At 38.4% G+C, this 19,595-nt stretch overlaps 2 protein-coding genes across 3 annotated transcripts in view; one reads left to right on the top strand and one right to left on the bottom strand.

Annotated features, from left to right (window-relative positions):
• The first annotated feature begins 22 nt into the window (after positions 1-22).
• On the top strand, positions 23-7,830 carry SCRN3 (secernin 3). Its single transcript, XM_086615522.1, has 7 exons — positions 23-190; positions 355-536; positions 1,449-1,648; positions 2,341-2,553; positions 5,127-5,289; positions 5,663-5,843; positions 6,647-7,830. Exons 1-7 carry the CDS (start codon positions 23-25, stop codon positions 6,800-6,802), a joined length of 1,263 nt encoding a protein of 420 aa, XP_086471648.1. The 3' UTR covers positions 6,803-7,830.
• Positions 7,831-10,370: 2,540 nt separating this feature from the next.
• Positions 10,371-19,595, bottom strand: part of GPR155 (G protein-coupled receptor 155) — a 31,184-nt gene continuing 21,959 nt past the window's right edge. For both annotated transcript variants that reach the window (XM_086615521.1, XM_086615519.1), the window contains exons 12-16: positions 18,123-18,256; positions 16,485-16,580; positions 15,423-15,487; positions 14,550-14,687; positions 10,371-12,373 (exon numbers count right to left, since the gene is read on the bottom strand). In XM_086615521.1, coding sequence (XP_086471647.1) covers positions 12,151-12,373; positions 14,550-14,687; positions 15,423-15,487; positions 16,485-16,580; positions 18,123-18,256 — 656 coding nt within the window. In that variant the 3' untranslated portion in view covers positions 10,371-12,150. The remainder of the gene's footprint in view (positions 12,374-14,549; positions 14,688-15,422; positions 15,488-16,484; positions 16,581-18,122; positions 18,257-19,595) is intronic.

Below are 19,595 nucleotides of genomic sequence, written 5' to 3'. Positions count from 1 at the left end.
CCGCTGCCCCCGCGCCGCCGGCATGTCCTCCCGGCCGCCGCCCCGCTCCTGCGACACCTTCGTGGCGCTGCCGCCCGCCGCGGCGGCGGGTCGCGTCGTCTTCGGGAAGAACTCGGACCGGCCGGCGGACGAGGTGCAGGAGGTCGTCTACTTCCCGGCCGCCGCGCACCCGCCCGGCGCCGCGCTGGAGGTGAGGGCGCGGGGGACGGCTCCTGCGGGAGGCGGCGAGGGAAACCCCTTTCGTCCTGTTCTCCGTGTGCCTTTAGCCCGCGATCGGGCCGATTAATGGCGGGGAGACGCTCGCCACAGCGCCGGCGTCAAAGATGGCTTGTGGTGTGCTCTGACTTTCCGCAGTGCACCTACGTCCGAGTCGAGCAAGTGGCAAAGACCCACGCCGTGGTGCTGAGCCGTCCCGCCTGGCTCTGGGGGGCGGAGATGGGCGCCAACGAGCACGGCGTCTGCATCGGGAACGAAGCGGTGTGGGGGCGGCAGGAGGTCTGCGACGACGAAGCGCTCCTCGGCATGGACCTCGTAAGGTTTGCACAGGCTCTTCTGGTAAACGGTGCTCAATTCGGAATTTAGTTTAGAAGCGTTTGGGTTGAGTTATGCGGGGAAATACGTGCTTGCGTTTTCAGAAGGCTCGTCCGTCTCCTCTGCTGTTCTAGCCGTGGTTAAAAATAAGTGTTTCTTGGCACAGGTGTTGGATCTCTGCTGGGAGCCCAAGGGGTATCAGGCACTAGAACAGAATCTGTCAAGGAAATCATCAAACGTTTTTCTCTCTACATAGTTTACACTAAACTGGAACAAGACTCTTAACTATGGCACAGCTGGACTTCAGGAACTAGTTTTTCGGCCTTTTTCTAGGGTCTGTTCTAATCTCCTATTTCCCCCATCTTTCACATGCATATTTTTAAGTTTCAGTCTTAGCTGCACATCTCCACATAAATAATCACAGCCCCATCCCTGGAAGTGTTCAAGACCGAGCTGGATAAGACTTTGGGCAACCTGGTCTAGTGGAAGGTGTCCTTGCCCATGGCAGGGGGGTTGGAACTACATGATCTTTGAGGTCCCTTCCAACCCAAACCATTCCATGATTCTTGTGCCTGCCTTCCTGGGTGCTAGTGTAACTCTCACTGCCTACAGAAGGCAGTGAATTCTTCTTGATACTGTTTCCTCCCAGTCCAATACTGGCACAGGACTTGCACATGTTTCTTAGGAGCCCTCTCCCTGCCTTTCTCTACTTCCATTTGGTTGTTTTTCCCCATGTCAAGGACACAAAGGACCCACTTCAAACAAGCTCTTTAAGCAACTTGCGCTGTTCTCTTACCAGATCATACAAGCTTTGGGTACACACAGAAACAGCATTCGAAGTGAATTTGAATACTCAGGCTGAAATAGTTGTATGTAAAGTTTATAATTCCCAAGATAACATCTCTCTTTTGTTTTAGGCTTGGACTGGAGAGAGCGGACACAGCTGAAAAGGCTCTTACTGTCATAGTTGATTTGCTGGAAAAGTATGGACAGGGAGGAAACTGCATGGAGAGCCACATGGTATTTACGTACCATAACAGTTTTCTGATAGCTGACAGAAAGGAGGCATGGGTGCTGGAGACATCAGGAAAATACTGGGCAGCAGAAAAAGTCGAAGGTATAGATGATGCTCTTTGTTTTAAACATTTCAAATGCAATGACAATTAGCAGTTCTCTGCTTTTCACTTAGCGTTTCATTAGGGCGTCAAACTAGCCTCCAGACAGGTACTTGTGCCTGTAAACAACAGGAGTTGCTTCCTAAGGTTTTATTGTGGAGAGGCTAGCAGCTTCACAGAGGAGCTGAGTCACAGGAGGCCTTTTCAGAGTCAGAGATGACCATTTCTGCACTTGGAAAACAGAGGACAGCAAGAAGGTCAGCATGAGAATGACAGCAGTATGTATGGTCTTAAGGACGGTGGCAATCGATGACAGTTTCATCTGGTGACAGGGTCATACTGACAGATCAGTGCATTGGGCCCTGAAGTGGCTGATTCTTCCAGTGGGCTTAGATGGACAAGCTATGTCTTTGGAGGTCCAAGAGGAAGAATGTAAAGATGGGAATAATGAGGACAGAACCTGAAATACAATGTTGGCAATGAAAGTAAATGAGTCAGAACTGAGTGGCAGTGGAATTTCAATCACAAGGATACATATAGTCGGGAAGAGAGGGCCAAATAAAAACCATGGGATTCACAGATCTTGTAGGCAACTCTTCAGTGCATAACTTGCTTTAGTAAGCTAATTGTAAACCAAATACCAAGAAAAAACATGTGATGTATTAAAATGATTCTTTCCTCACTTTGCAAACAGGAGGTGTACGGAATATTTCTAACCAGCTCTCTATAACAACCAAGATTGACAGAGAACACCCAGAATTGAAGGAATATGCCAAAAGCCAGGGCTGGTGGGATGGGGAAAAGGAATTTGATTTTGCTGCCACGTATTCTTATGTAAATACTGCCAGAATGACCACATCCAGAGGCCGATATTGTGAAGGCTATAAACTTCTGAACAAACACAAAGGTATCGGTTTTGATTTTTTTTTTCTTTTAAGATATATGAAGCATTTAGTGAGCTACATTAAATCATTAATGATTAGACATCTGATGTGGACAATCATTCATGTGATTTGGTGAACCAGAACTTAATAGAATAACTTTTTGCCTGAAGGAGAGAAATGCTGAACTTCAAGTCTTCTATCCATTTTTGCCAATTTGTTGAGGAGCAAAAATTAAACCAAGGGTCAAATACCAAACACACACAGCTACAGTAACAACACTGAGAGGTGACATTATGACCATACTGCTAAATGCTCCGTAAGACCTAGCTCTGAAACATTTTGCTAGGCTATGTTATTACTGTACCACTAAGAAAAAAAAGAGGCTAAAGCAGACTTCCAGTGGTTTGCAGCCACAATCAGGACCTTATGAACAACTTCAGTCTGGTACCATTCATATAGGCCTAAGACAACAGCACAACTTGCAGAAACATATTGTGCTTTTTTTTTTAATATTTATTTTTAAATCTTTGTAGTTTCCTTATAAGTACTACTCTAACCTCGTGTAGTCTAATAAAACACAGAGAGCAAATAAAATAATTTTCTGTACTCTAAGCAGGTGCTCCTAATCACTAACTTATTTGCCAGATCTCTATAGAAAGAAGCTATTACTTCTCTTCTGACTGCATCCACCTGGCATTTTTTTTTCTGCATCTGTATTCACTTGCTCATCTGAAGTAATTAATCTGCACCAAAATTACATTGCACCCCTGTGTTTTTTTATTTATTTGGCTGAGCTCTGACAGACCATGTTTAGCGTTTGGTTAATGTGTCAGAATGAATTACCTTTTGCTATCCCGCTCTAGTGATCGTGTAAATCCTGCATTCATTTTGGGAATTGCAGGTTCTGAATACTGAAAGCATTTTCCTAATACCTGTATTTACGTGTATTATAACAATGCTGAGATTCTATCAGTGTTTTCATTCTAAATCCCCATTTTCAGGCATTTACCAGAACCATTTTAAAAATCACACTAGGTGTTCAGGTTATCAGCCTCATATGGTTTCAGTTTGTTTACGTTTATTTTGAATAGGTGCCCTAACTAAAAGCTATTTGGTTTACAGCATCAGTAAAATCACTGGTTTCTTAATCTACCCTTCCCAGCTTTTTCACTCAGTGGCATTATGTTTTTTTCCCAGGCTGCCGACCCTGTGAAGACCATTTTTAGATAAACATTATTTATATTTCAAAAAATAGGAAATGTATTTCAGGAATACAAAAAAAAAAACCAAAGTCTAGTGGAAAATATGCAACACTTTCTTTCCTGCTGGACAAGTTGCCAACTTGCAGTTGAGAAACTGACTGCTGCTTCTTCTAATTTCTTTGATTCATCTAGCTCGCCAATTTCTTGAATTCTGTGACTTTCCTAGGTAACTCTGGGAATACGTAAGAGTGTTTCCTTGCTGAATGTAGTGCTGCATGCCTGTCTACAGGCAATCTGAATCATGTTCAAAAAAATAATATTTGAGACATCTGAATTAGCAGCAGAGTGATTATTTTAGGAGGAAACAGCAAGGCCGTTTAAAAAAAAAGAATCCGTATGCAGCTAGAATTTTACTGAGGGAAACACTAAAAGATTAAATGGTAGATGATACCATCAAGTGAAAAAAACAGTGAATAAACTAATATATTTCTGCCATGAGCATACATTCAACTGGGACACCAAATCGGAAGACTATTGCAAGCGCTGCCTGTTAGAATATTGGATTGCCTAGTGATACCATGTTCAGCGTGCACGACATGAGCAGCAACATCATTTGAACGCTAGAGGCGGAGGCACACGTGGAAGGGGTTTTGTTTCACCTAAGAAGAAAGGGTTATTTTCATAGAGATGTTTGGCACTATACCTCACACAGGTAGTTGATTAAGACTTCTTTACAAATGGATGTACTATTGTACTATCTCTCAATTCTTAGTATAGAACATGTTACTTCAGTGCATCCTTTCAATTGTCAACTTGAAGCCTAAATGCTTTGGAAGGTCAGATAATTAAAATTTGAAAAGAAAAAAAAAGTGACAGTCTTGACATTTCATTTTCAGTGTTACACACGAAAATCCATGCACGGTTGTTATTATTTTTACATTTCCAAAGCGACCTAGTGGTATTAACTGTGTAAAAATACCAATAGCTATTATAGCGACTTATCTTCCATACAGTGCTCAGAAAGTTCAGCCTTTAATCCAGGCTGCTGATTTTAATCTGAAAAGTTGCTGTGTGAATGACCATTTGCTAGCCATGTGTATTTTACTTTTCTGGGAAACATCGTGTGTCATCGTCCTCCCCCTTTTCTAAGTCATAAATGTTATAACTCATTATCGCCTACTCTTTGAAATAAATACTTTGGGGAAAACAATATTTTTAAGTGTGTTACATATTAAGGTATGCTGTTAGGATGATTTATTTTTTCTGCCAACACGGACAAACTAAAATTGCCATTGCCTTTTAAAGGAAAAAGCACCCCCTTGTAGAGAACATGCCATTTAGTTGGCATTCTAAGTTAGCTCTGTGTACAAGTAATTGTATTGTATCTTAAACAGGATCTATCACTTCTGAAATCATGATGGAAATTCTTCGTGACAAAGAGAGTGGCATTAATATGGAAGGTGGATTTATGACAACTGGAAGCATGGTGTCTGTATTGCCCCAGCAGCCTCATCTGCCCTGTGTTCACTTCTTCACCGGAACTCCAGATCCTGCGAGGTGATGCAGCAGCAAGTACATAGGATAAAAAGTTGCAAATATCTAAATGAAACATGTTGCAATTTGTCTAATTATATTCCTTTTTGCTTTGGGATTCTTCCCCCCCCCTCCCGCCCCGACCTGCCCCAAAAAAGCACAATCAAAGAGTAGGAGGAACATAATGTACATTAATGCAATCTACCAACCTACCTGGTGAAACAGTGCTAGGACACTAACTTAAACATCAGTTAGGAGGTATTTTTTTTTTTTTTTAAAGACTTCTTTCTTAAAAGAAGGAATTAGAAGAATGAGGGAAAATACAGCAATCTACTGACTCAACAATTTTAACAAAACTGTATCAGTAAAGGATCTCTGTTCTATTTTCTCTTTCTAGGTCTGTATTCAAGCCGTTCATTTTTGTGCCCAATATTACTCAGTTATTAAAAACTAGCTCCCCTACATTTGGTCATGATGATCCAGTTAAGAAGCAACCACGTTTTCAGAATAAGCCAGATCGAAGACATGAGCTCTATAAAAAACATGAAAGTGCTGCTGTAGTTATGGAAACTATCGAGGTATGTTGATGAAATTAGATTTCAATGCAAGCAGGTGTTTTTTATAAGCTCCTTGCTCACATTTTGTTAATGCGATACCATTTAATGCCCTTTGACAGATTGCGAAGAACATTGTAGTGCACCAGAAGCCCATCATCTTGGCATCTGGCAGGCATATGTTTCAAACACTAAAAACTGCAACTAGCACTTTGCTGTACTCCCAGGCCTAGCCCCACACAAGTATCTGTACTGCTCATCTTGCACAGCAACAGGTCACAAGTACTCCTGCACTAGTCAGATAATGGGGAAATGCTTGAGCAGCCACAGGCAAATACACAGCTCCTGATAAGAGTACTTAAAACTCTTGAGGACCCTGGTCTCAGGCAGTAAGGAGGACATGCCTTTTATGATTGCTTGGTGTGGACAGGAGAGGAGAGAAGATCACACAGATAGCTGGACACAAAGGTGAAGCAGGGAGGTCGTTGCTTACTTGTAACAGTAGTGTCTCTCCTATTTACAGTTACATGTTCTAAAAAATAAGACATACGCCCACTTAAATTTTGGTAGCATAAATACCTAGAGCAGCTTTAATTTTGTTTATTTTCAGTCCATCAGACAAGGATGTAGGGAGATGAAGTGACTGCTAGATATTAGGAAAGATACCAAAAAAAACCTGTCATGGTGCTAACTTCTACCCACACAAGCTTGTACCCTAGAAACTGCTAAGAGGTTCAAATAAGGACAGTAGAACAGAATTTTGTTAGGGTGAACACTACATACTCTGTATAGTTTTTAGTGAAATACAACCTTTTTTTTTTTGGCAGGACAAAGGTAAAAAGATGCTGAAAGAGATACAGGAGTTGGAGAAACAGAAGATAAGCGAAATGGAATCAGTCCTGCAAAACGGATGTCTTGACATTAACCAAGTGGTTAACCTTTTTTCACAGTGTGTAGAAGAAGAACTCAAAATATATAGCTAAAACTACTATTTGAATGGGGTACAGTTCAGATCTATGATTAACTTTTCTAATGAAGTGGCTATAGAGATTACATCTTATTTTCAATATACCAGATCGTATGGACAGTTTTAAAGATGTGGATTCATATTCAGGCCAAACAGCTTTTGGTTGTATGAAGCAGCTCTGAAAAGGCTCTTAAGAGCTAGGCAGTGGCTTTGTCTGATGTGGCATAGAGCTGTCAGCAGAGATTGATTTCGCCAAACAGATGCAATTAGAATGCAATAGCTTGACTAAACTGCAGAACCACCCCATCTCTGGATGAAGAGCAGAAACTAACCCAGATTTGGAGAACTCAGTTCTAGCATACACACATGTAGCTTTTATAGGCAAGATAATCGTAGCAGATTTTCACATTGCCTGAATTAAAATGGTATTGCTAAAAGACTTTCTAAAATGTAGAAGATACTACTTGCACTGAAGAAAAAGGAAAGTGATAGGTAAGTCACGTAAGATTGATATTCAGCTGTTTAATAAAACCATTCTAAGATACATTTCATATATGAAGATATGTTTCATATATGAACCTTCTACTCCTTCAGTGTAAAATGAGGCTAAGAGTTCAAAGCATATTAATACCACATCACAGTTACAATTTTACCGTGATTTGTTGTGGAATCTGGTTACATGGTATCCAATAATGCAAGCATCCTGCAAGTTACCACACAATTTTCACTTCCCTGTCTATTTCCCCACCCTGATACCGAAAAATAAATAACTTATTTACATACAATTATTGTCAAATTAATTCTGCAATACACTTTATAACATAATGTGGGAGTTTTTTTAATGTTTCTTGAATTGTTACTTTTTTAAAATCGGGCAACTAGAAAGGAAGAGGTTGGGGTACAGAAATATATACAGGTACTTAGTGGGACACGTAAAAGGACACTTAAAATGATTTTTTACTTCATATAATCCTTTTAGCCATTACTTGTCTTGCCAAAATTATAGACTGTGAAGTTAATTTAATAAAGCCTTTTGCCCTGCCAGGAAGACTTCCTCCCTGATCTTGTTTAAAAGTAATGACCGATACGTGACAGTACTTTTATCACCTGTGGCAAGGGACAAACTGAACAAACAACAAAGAAAGACGACTCTGGCTTTTCTACATGATCAAGCAGGATAAAAAGTGTGACTGGGAGGAAAAAATAACAAACCAAAAGCACTTCTGCAAAACTTCAGAAGAGAACATGTAACAAGAAATAGAGCATTAGAGCTGCAGTGGTAGTATGTGACATGACACAGCATTCCCACAGAGACACAACAGACCACAGAAAGACCATTCTTCGATGATTTTTCTATATGTAGCCAGTTTCTAGAATCATCTCAAATGCTGAAGATGGGGCTACACACATGCAGTTTTCTCATTTTGTAAGCTGTTCTATTCCCCCACTGGTAAAAAAAGTACATATAGGCAAATGAAAGAGATATATAATGAAGTTTGCAGAATGAATAAGAAAATCAAGAGCTTGGTGGAATTTGTTATTCCTGATCCTACAATGAAAGTAGACTGTTCAGATCCATAGCAAAACACTAACAGGTCAGGAAAGGTTCTTGAACTACTCTAGTTCTAGTAATCCCATGTGTACCAAGTGGCAGTAACAGCAAGATTGAGTAGCAGGTTAAGACTGAAAGTAAGCGCGACTTGACTGTGAACCTTCTGTGCCCGTGTTGCCAACAAAATTTCTTACATAGTACAGTGGATGTTCATGAACTGGAAGGTATATTTAATAGAATGTTGCTGTATTTACCTGTTTTCCTCATGGATGTCTATTATCTGACAATCATGTGCATCTTTGTCCCGTTTTTGATCATCAGCTGTTCCACACTAGCTCTTTGATAACTTCAAAGCATCAATAAATGCCAGGTAAAACTGCTGGAAACTAAGGTATGAGTCAAGTTTACACATAGCATAGCAAAACAAGAGGAACAGTTTTATGTTACAATGCAACTACAGTGAATTTACACAGGAATGGAAGTAGTGAAGGTGGTGGAGCAAGCCTTGAAGTGAACTTCTTGCCCACTTAATCATGCGGTGGCAATTAACCAGGTTAAGCATATCGGTCTGGTTGTAGTATGGGCAGATTCAGTCCAACTGTTCCTCTAGTTTCTGTGCAGTTTTTTTTATTTACTGGTCTATGGGATACAACATAAAACCGATGTGATATGTGGAGATAGACCAAGTGATAGCCAACAGAGTACAGGATATTTTTGTACCTTTTTTCCCCTGGGATTTCATCCTTCTAGAACACACGCAATGTAAAAACAGAAAATGAAGATGAGATCAGGAGGAATCAATTACCCTCCCTCCCACAATCATGCATTAAAAAAAATTCAGAATGTCCTCTAGAGGGCAATCTTTGCATGTATTTCATCTAGAAATACATCTTACAGCTTATTTTAAAGGGTCTAGAGCTTCACGAAGGATCATTATTAAAAAAAGGTACTAAAATTGCTACTAGAAAGCTAAAAATTTTATATCCACCACTGTCCATTATCACAATTATTTTGAGATTAGTGCTAGAAAAAATATCCACTGTTTCACTGGAGACTCCTCTGGACTTGTACAGTGGATGTTTTTATGGAATTATAACTTCAACTGAGAAACTACATCTCAAACTAATCCACCTTCAAAATAAAAGAACTCATTGCACCACTGACCACATCTTTAAAGCAAAACTATTTCTAACCCCCAAAAATTCACACATCAGTAGATCAACTACTGACATACATCAAATTGTCAACTATATTAAAACTTGTCAGCGCTCCTTGCTGGAAGCAAATATTTATCAGATTAAAGAGTTACTTAACTTTCTAAAGCTATTCAAAGTCTATTCTTAGCTTCCAGAAGTACCCACTGATTTAGAAATAGATTATTATATCCTGTGGTTTCTTCCTAGTTTCTTTATTTATTAACCATCATAGACTCCAATCAGACTAATGGGTATGGTATCAGCAGTCACAACGTTGGAACAGTTAATCTAACAGGATTTGGTGTCAGTTAATTAAAAAGTTTTCTCTTCATTAGATTTGTAACAGGAAACCTTCTGTAATCAGAAACATTGAGCAATATACATTGAGCAGAATATGTTGTGTTCAAATCCAGGGAATAGCAGAACCATTATAAAAAGGGAGGCAAGGGCAGGACTTTATGATGAAAATGAGAAAGACGAGTGCAAGAACAGTGACTATGCATAGGACTGTAAAACTGACCCAAGATCAACTCCTTGAACATTTGAAGAATTAAAAAAAAAAAAATAAAATTGTATTTGGTAAGTAGATGATAACGTTAAACATTCCTAAAGATCTGTTTAGGCTCTTAGACAAAAACTGGTATCTTTGCGTGAACACCCAGTAATAAGTCCTCTGTCTACTTAAAAAGTATCAAGGGTGGATTTAGGAAATCCCAAATTTGAAACTTAAGAGCCACTTTAACAAATCTCTCAGAAAAACACGTTTGTCATAAATCTTAACATGAACACATAACCCTCCCACACCTCACATCACATAACAGCTCAGAACTCTGAAATCAAAAGTAACTCATTTATTGACAAATTGTAGTATTTAGAAGCCAGACATACTGACAGCTTCTGCTCTTAAGTCACATTATCTACTTATTCCGAAATATTTGATGTAGCCATCTTCAGCAGTTGTAAAGGAAATATGCTATTGTTTTCCTTTGTGGCCACGGCCTGATACAAATGTCAATTATTTAATTGCTGAAAAACATTAAAATATGTCAAGTTTGTATAGCATACATATGCGGTAGGTTGCAGTTATGTTTCTGTGCACACTGCAGAAGTGCAATGAGACTGACAGTAAAAGGAATCATTTTTCCAGTGTGTGCCCTGCATGGAGTTATAGTTACCATAACACAATTGTTTCTTGAACAGTAGTTTATGCTGCTAAAATCACTTGTAATTCTTAATACAAAATAGATGCATAAGTAGCTATAATAAAAATCCATGTCCTAAAAAAAAAGTGGGAAAGACTTTTTAAAAAAATGGATGAGAAGAGTTATTCATATGTTTGAGCAAATAATTTTTTTTTTTAATACCTGGGTTCCTTTCCTTCACTATATAAAATTTTTATATAGACATAAATGCTGTTCTTGCAGTTTTAAAAGGGCAGCATAATGGCTATCAGACACTACAAGTTTGTCTTTAACCTTTCCAAAACACTGCAGAAGACACACAGATTCTCAGATTTTTGCCTTTGGTGCACAGGAATCTGAATGACACTGGAATAACTATTTAACCATCGTAGGAGGACACTTGAGGCTTATTAGAAAGCTGCGTTAGGCAACCAATACTAAAATTTTAGGATCTTTGTTCCATTAGGAATCTTTATATAATAGGTTTAAAAGTAATTTTATTTCATTTAAAAGGTTTTATGATGTGATAAAAAGTTTCGTATTGCCTTGCACAGGTATCCAAGGCTTTCATGACATCTTTATTTGAGGCTGGCACTTCTGAATTAAACTGGAAAGGCTAATTTCAAAAGGCAAAAACCTACTCTTGACAAAGCTGCTACTACCACCATAAGGCAAAATTTCAGAACCAATTGTTTATATGAAATTCCATTATGTCATTTCCTAACCTGGGGGAGCAGTAGGTATTTTTATATGTTTTTAAGATCTGATAGGTTTGTACAAAACCATTACTTACTCCACTCAATACTTCCTCAGCTTTACTGCTTTGACATAGAAATCATCTTCACAACAATTCTACTTTTACAAATGGAGGATTTTGTCTTTAAGGGAGAAACAAATCACCTGATTCGAGGTATAAACAGCTAGAAAAAAAATCCTGGTGTTAGACAAGAATAGAGTAGTAAAAACTGGGGTATGATAGAAGAAATCCTATTTCTATGAAGTCAGAGGGAAGCCTGGCCGTAAACAGGAATCAGTATTTCATCACACTAAAATACGGAAAACATATGGCCACATGAAAAACACCTCTCATTCCTGTTTTGTTTTTTTTTCGTTGTGGCACCAGTCACTAAAGGAGCTGTTATAATGCCTCTATAATACGACGGTGACACATATCATTTTACTATGTGTTTTGCTCAAAATGGAAAAAACGCTCTAAATTCATAGCATCTTGTTTCATTGTAGTTGCATTCTGGTTGAAATGTTCACTAAATATCACTCGCTACCATTGCCTTCAGAATAGCCACAAGTAGAACCACATCTCTTAACTTTACAAGAGAGAATAACACAATTTTGTGAGAGCACTGAGAAAGAAACACTTCCAATTTCAGTGGTGAAGGCAGAGGAGGTGGTCACGTTCACCCCTAACTGCCTGTCCTCAACGGTTCTCAACCGCAACTGATCTCTTAGGAATAAAGCGGTAATACAAATATTCATCCCGAAATTCAAATTCATTCGTAATATGCTGGATGACGCCTCCTTTCATCAGTCTGTCTCCGTACATCACAGCTTCACCACGGTCGGAGGCAAGGCCGACTTGCATGAGCCAGTTGACCAGGTCACAGCCAAAGAAGATGCCAGTGGAGATCTTTGCACCACACCTGTATGTCAAAGGAATGATTCACCCACATGTTCTGTAAATCTGGTATCATCACTGCACGATGGGGAAAGGCAAGGAAAAATAGCAGGAAACAAGGAAAGACATCATGACAGTTAAGAGCATGTTAGAAGAGAATTTGCAAGTTTTGTATATTAGGGGCATGCCAATGTTCACTACCTTTTCCTACAGACATTCAATGAGAAGCAAAATTTACACACAAAGTTATTTTAGGCTTGTGCAAATAAACTTCAGTAAGCGTAAGCAGCAACTTTCCTAAAAACACACACAATGTAATTCTATTTCTTGGATACTTACTTCCCATGTATTCATTAGCATGACCATTTCTGCATCAAAATACCTGATTTGAGTGCAGCATGCCCGCAGCGACAGGACTCAATCTGCACTTTAATTCCATTCTGTAATTTCTCTACAGCTTTAAACAGACACTAACTGCTTACATATATTGTAAACCAAAACCATTTAACTTGCATATCCAGTTAAATATTTACCACACAAGCAGTACTAAGAATAAACAAAGCCTTTACAAGACTAAACTAATTTTCTTTTATATATTTATGAGGAAATGCCACTAGCATCTACCTAGTTGCAGTAAAAATACCATTGAGAAATTTACCTGCAGCAATTAATGTTTCTGGTTATCTAAAATCTGCTCTATGGAACCCAAGCGCAGGGTTTCTGAAGATGATTAACAGCTACACAAGACAGCAAAAAAACCCAACTTCTTTCTCTATTTTTTTTTAAGTTAAAAGCAGCAATAACACAGAGCAAGTATTAACACTTATTAGCAGAGAAGCAAAAATCAAAATAAATTAAAATCCTTGATTACAAGGTCTCAGTTACAGTATGTTTAAATCAAAGAGGACAGGACCAAGTTAGATGAATATTTAAAAGGAGAAGATGAATGCTTTCTTTTAACTCACAAGGAGAAATAAGACATGAAACTAGCTCTGCACAAACATAATATTAAAACAATGAAGCAGCAAACATCAGATTTTGATGTATTCTCAGGTGGATAAATGATTAACAAAACCCAACCAAACCAACAGCCCAAAGCCCAAGAAATGACAATAGCAGTAGAGGCACAGGAAAGACAGCTATAAAACCTGTCCTGTTTCAAAACAAACATTTTCTGATACATCTTTTCTGTCTGGTATGAAAGAAGTCAGTCCTTGAACTAACATAGCTAATTTTTCCTAAATGAGTAACTTTATTATTTTATTTCTAATGGAACATTACTGAGTTCTGAGGAAACTGAACAAAATCATGATGCTGTCAAAAACAGTTCTGTAATGTAGTTTCAGACTACCTGACCATTAAAAGACCACCTCATCCCACAAAACTATTCCTGCTTAAAAGCTCACATGACAAGAAAAGTAGAAGTGTCCTGTTAGAACAACTCTTCATGTCTCCATTTCATACAGTAAATATTTAAATAAAGGCAGAATCTTTCTCTTGTTCCTGCTGCTTCTGTATGCATTTCTCTTCTCATCCACCTAGACATACCCGAATACATAACCCTAGATGTGGGCATCATAATTTGCCTCTGAAAGCTTTGCTGATCTCATAAATTGAGGTTTAGGCCTCACGAGAGGAATGAGCAAAAGAAACTGTATGAACTCAAAAGGTGTAAAGGTCCTAAAACCACTGTAATCTCACATATTGAATGGCCTCTGAGTGCACACTGCCATCAGTTCCAACAGTTTCACCTCCTGTAAAAGCTATTTGTCAGTAAACGTTCAGTCACATAAATACTGACACCTTAATCTCAAAACAAAACAAATGAAGGGTCTCAAGTTTGACAAAAGCCACAGACACACATGCTCTGACAGGCATTATCATATACATTTCTTCAGAAAGATTTTCTCTCCTGAACTTCAGGTAAATGCAGAAAACTGGGGCAATGCCTTAATGATATAAAACTTTTTACAATTTATATAAAACCTAGATGGAATAATGTGATAACTTGCACCTCAATGTTTCAGTGTGAGACCAGAAACATTTCTCTGTTACTGCTAAATTCTTAATTGTCGTCTTGAGGTTTGAATAAATACGCCACAACAGGACTCGTCCACAGACAGATTAAAATGCATTTCATTATTTCCAAAAGGTGAGCTGTGACCTTTGTAACAGGTTATATGTGCAGCGAGGAACCTTACCTTCTGCCTCTGACAATGCTTTTGACGCAGTGATCTCTGTGATAACGAACAAACTGCTGACAAGTCATCCTGATTTCCTCGGGTACAGAGGGATCTGTATGCCCAGCTGCGTCTCTTCCTCCCCAGAAAAATTCAAGTCTTAAAAGAAAAGGAGAGGGGAAAAAAAAAAGAAAGAAAACCAAACAACAACAAAAAAGAAAACCAGCAAATTAACCAGAGGTATTTTTAAGGAACACAAAGGGAACTCATAGACAGCTTATCACAACTGTTTTACTGGTTTTGTGCCCAATACTTTATATACAATCTTCCTAATATACGGCCTTTGAACACTGAGAGGTTTTATTCTAGGCTCATGCAGAAGGAAAGACAGAGTAGTTGGGAGTCAGCTTTAGCTGCTGGATTCACACCGCAGCCAAGCTAGCTCTAAGTTAAAGATGGCTTTGTACCACTTACACCTCCCTAGTGAAAGCATCCATCCACACAAAGTACTTGCATGAGGTTATGAACAGGACTTCGACACAGTGGTGACAGAATCTGGTTCAGCATTCACATCTCAGTTTTAATTTATCAGCTGAAATCTGAAGATCCATCATCTCACTGATCCAATCACATACTTCACCATCATTTGCCAAAGATTTTGTCTATAGGGAGCCTGTGGGATTTCTGTCTTCGGGAGTGTCATTAGGACACTAATGAGTAAAAACTCATGCACAGTGAACTGCAATTAGCTCTCCACAACTAGGAGAGAAAAGAATTTTGGAAGATTGAACAAATAGGAAATGGAACACAACGGCACTGAACATTCAATACTCTTTAAGAATGATTATTGTTAATAGTTAAGTTTATACCTATAAGTGTAAAGATTCTACTTACCTTCGCTTGAATGGTAGAATGATTAAATGCTTATCTAAGCCAAAAATACTAAAGCAAATGAAGCCCTGGAGGAAAAAACCACAGAAAAAGCACCATTAAGCAAAACCTTTGGTCTAAAGAACGAAAATAAAATGTTAAAAACTCATTGCCAAAACACACATGAAAAGTATCCCTCTTCTCTAGATACGATTCAAAATGCATTTTCTTTCTGTTTTTTCATTTGGGCCTTAGAAAGACAGATTAGTACATAACAGCCCATCAAAGAAACTCTTCAAGAAACAATTTGATAAACCTAATGCTGTGACATGATCCCTGACACTCAAGGATAACTGGTTATCCTTACATAGCCAGTTATTTAAATCTGTCTGTTAACGTCAAAAAAAGAACTGACTAACTGCAATTGGAATGCTAGAACGCTCTCTAGTTAATTCGTTTTTCTGTGCTGCTTTTGTATCAGAACTTCTGTCACTACTCGATACTGCAGTGCATCTTGTAGGGACACCAGCCCATGGATCTGTGAAACATTCCTCTAGCACGTGTACTAACGCTGCCTTGCTTTTGCCTTCACAGATAACCCAGCCACCTTGTGTCGGTGTGCACTGAAACAGCCTTTGTGCAGCTGGAACAATTACACATCCGACTGTCAGCTACTAGTTAATGGTGCTGTTACTGAAACTGAAGAGATAATAACTTCAAGCCTTACAGTGAAAGTATCCAGGTAGCCATCTTGCGCCTATTTACTTAACAGTGGAGTAACTCCACAGAACTGACACCAGTGAAGCTTTCTGGTACAAATAAAGCCAAAATCCTACTCGATTTCCATAGGCATTTGGCATTCAGCTGTCATTTGTACCTTTGAAAGTGTTCATGCACATAAAAGAGACACACTACGATAAGAAAGCTATCAAAGCAAAAGAAAAATATTGAGGAAAAAAAGGCAAAACAACAAAAGGAGCTGGTGACTTCAGCATTGTTTGAGGACTTCAACTTACAGTGCTTGTAACAGCATCTGCTGCAATAGCCACTAACAAAGTAATTTTCAGAACAAACATGGAGAGGTACCTGACCAAAATTAAACACAGCACAGAAGAACTGCAATTCCACATACAGCCTTCCAGGCTCTTGGTTGAACAGCCACCACAAACAACTGGAAAGATTCTGTTAAGAAAAAAAAAACAACAACAAAACCCACAAACCTAACCTGACTGTTCAAAATCAAAAGCACTTTCTCATTCTTCACATGCTGATAGATTCTGGCACAATTTTCACTGCCTTTATTTAATATATTATTCAGATAAAGACAAGTAAGAAGGAATGAACATCTTAAACCACCATTTTAGTTACGTTCAATAGCTGGGGGAGGTGGGCAAGAACTTGTTTGTTTTCAAACAAAATAATGCAAAACACACCAGTGAAGAGGTCCTGCCTCTTTCCATGTTTACCTAAGGAACTTGTCTCAAGTATACTTCGGTATTCAACCTAACACAGACAATATTAGCCCAGACAGATTTGCAGTATTTGTCTTTAGGCCTGATTAGCTGAGACCAGTGCTTTCTACGTATTTTCTGCATAGTTAAGATTGTGTTAAGCTGAAGCACATACCACTTCAGCTATTTTAGATGCCTGACAGAAGGAAAAAATCTCCAAAGTTAACCCCTTTGGGTGTAAAGGCTAATTCTTTACGGTAACAGGTCTCACTTTGTGTACCAGTATCTGTGTAATCGTTCAGATACAGCTAAAAGAGGCTAACATTTGGGACACCTCTTAAATATAGAAGATGTAAAAAATATATATTAGCATGGAATATTTGATACAAGAAATTTGAGAGAGGGAAAACTTCCATTCTGTAATTTAACAGAACCTGAAAAGCAACAGTAGTAGCTATTACACTACATAGTTGCGCCACATTGTCTTGCTCTGCAGTATTACATATTTGTGCCATATTTTCCATTTCAAATAAAAATACTTCCCCCCTACTTGTCATCCACAAGAAGCTCAACTGTAAGCATTACATTCAGAAAGAGATGTTTCTTATCTTTGCCATAGCTAAAAATTCAAATTATATCCCTAATGCATTACAGTCTCGTATTTTGCACTTTGCCCCAGGAGCAGCCACCTTCACAGCTGGGATCTAGTCAGTGATGCTGCTTGGCAATACCAACTTCACCATGTTGCCTCCAAACCACCACTAAAAGCAACAAAATGGCATTTTCCCATTTCAAATGAAGTCTTACATTATTCTTCATTACTAAAGCAGCTCATAGAACTCCAAGTTCCAAATACGAGCACAATCAGATAGAACTCTTTTTGTACAATCCCCTTCAGAAGCAGAATTCACTTTATATTTTTAACCGGTTATCATCTAGGGAAGAAGACTAGCTCTTGAGAAAAATGGGAAGAGGTGTGGTAGTGATGAATTAATTACCAAACGATACAATTCCTTTTTTTTTTTTTTTAGGGTTCTCCAGTGTGGCTTGCTCACTAACATCATCAGCCTTAACTTGCCTTTAATTTATGATGTGGCACAGAAAAATAAATTTTATGATATCTCTCTTCCAGTAAGGGATCAAAATAAAGCCTCTGATTTATTTAATGAATTTAATGAGTAATTGGAAGATTTTTACTGGACTGTCTACCTAGCTTTCCTAAAAATCATTCCACCTCAATGAGTTAAACAACATCAGGATTAAAAATATTTACAGCAAACAGGCCAACAATGAGAAGTAAGCACAGCAGCACATGTCTGGCCAGCTGTTTGTCTCTGGTCTGTAGCAGCTGTTCTTCCTGAGCCAGTACACAGGTTTGAGCACTGCAATGACTCACACATTGATCAGCTGAAAAACAAATCAGAATTTTTCATTAGGCTTCTAACTTATGAACTCCATGAGCAAACTTGTTAATGTAACTTGCTGAGTTAAATTACCTTGTAAGTATCTGTACTGAAGTCACACACACAAAATTTAACATTAGCTTTGACAATAACCTGTTCAGATATCTATTCTTAAATGAAGAGTACTTTACACGTGCTCCTAAAATGAAGAAACGTTTTGCAACAGAACTCTTCTTTCAAAGGTTTAATGCAAACTTAAGTCGTGGTTAACATTCATAAAACACTACTAGAAATAATGAAAAAAGACATTTCTCAGAACAGTTTTTAAACTTAGAATTAATTTCTGAAATAAATATTTCAAACATACCATTAGCTCTAATGTTTGTATCTCAGCGTTGATGAGCTCTAGATCAGACAATCAACCATATCTATTTCAGTTTTGTGACTATATTTTTAACATTCTATATCACAACACTGTCATAACTCTATCAAAAGAGACAAACACACAGAGAATGAATGCTCATCTTCCAGCTACAAAGTTCTAAGGAATTCTGAGTATCTTCCTCTAGATGGCAGTGAAAAACTTCCTGGCAAGGACGTACGTAAGAATTTGCACCACATACCTGACATAGCCGTTCAACCGGATAGCAGAAGTATTAGTAATTATTGCAGCCAAAGTTACACAAGTGTATCCATTACAAACTGCTTTTACTTATTTATGGTTTTGAAGTGTTCACTCAGTAGGTCGAAAAAATTTCCACTCAATCATGAAATATTTTCTACCTTAATGTTTAGGATAAGAAGATTAAACTAGCCTTCCTCTATCATCGGAAGACATTCTTATGATGCTTGTCTAAATTACTTGATATAGTTGGCAATAGGTGGAAAGCTAGCATTTTGTGAGAGGAGATGTAACTAAGTATGTTTCGGTTTGAAAAGCTTAAATTTGTTGAAAGTTATGTTGCATCCAAACAAAGCAGAAGGATATGAACTTCCTTGTTAAGGATGCAAAAAAACATGAAAAAGAAAATAAGAGAAAGGTTGCACTGCAGATAGCTTTGATTATTCAAAATGATGTATGATGAGACAGGCTGAGCATGCAGTTCTGTATCAGGTGCTGAACAGTCACTTTGATCCATTTTTTCTATTTCAGTGACTTTTAAAGCCCCCTTAGTCAATTTTCTCCATCTCTCTCCCCTAGACATGTATAGTACAGCAGCATGGACATTTGATCTAATCCGCAGTAAGTGCTTGCTCCTCTAGATCTCATTCAGGTTTCTCATTCAAAACCTGTGCACAATTACAACAAAGGCTTCAAAGGTCTTTTCACAAGACACAAGATG

The sequence above is a fragment of the Tauraco erythrolophus genome, chromosome 8 (assembly GCF_009769465.1).
Source record: "Tauraco erythrolophus isolate bTauEry1 chromosome 8, bTauEry1.pri, whole genome shotgun sequence".
Classification (NCBI taxonomy): domain Eukaryota; kingdom Metazoa; phylum Chordata; class Aves; order Musophagiformes; family Musophagidae; genus Tauraco; species Tauraco erythrolophus.
Note: the sequence above shows the minus strand (reverse complement) of the source record. Positions and strands in the feature narration are given on the sequence as shown.

What these genes read in the sequence shown, in the direction of transcription:
- SCRN3 (XM_086615522.1), top strand. Translation starts at nt 23, where the DNA reads ATGTCCTCCCGGCCGCCGCCCCGCTCCTGCGACACCTTCGTGGCGCTG. An exon ending in CGCCCGGCGCCGCGCTGGAG is followed by an intron (nt 191 to 354) that starts GTGAGGGCGCGG and finishes GACTTTCCGCAG; the next exon opens with TGCACCTACGTCCGAGTCGA. An exon ending in CTCGGCATGGACCTCGTAAG is followed by an intron (nt 537 to 1,448) that starts GTTTGCACAGGC and finishes CTTTTGTTTTAG; the next exon opens with GCTTGGACTGGAGAGAGCGG.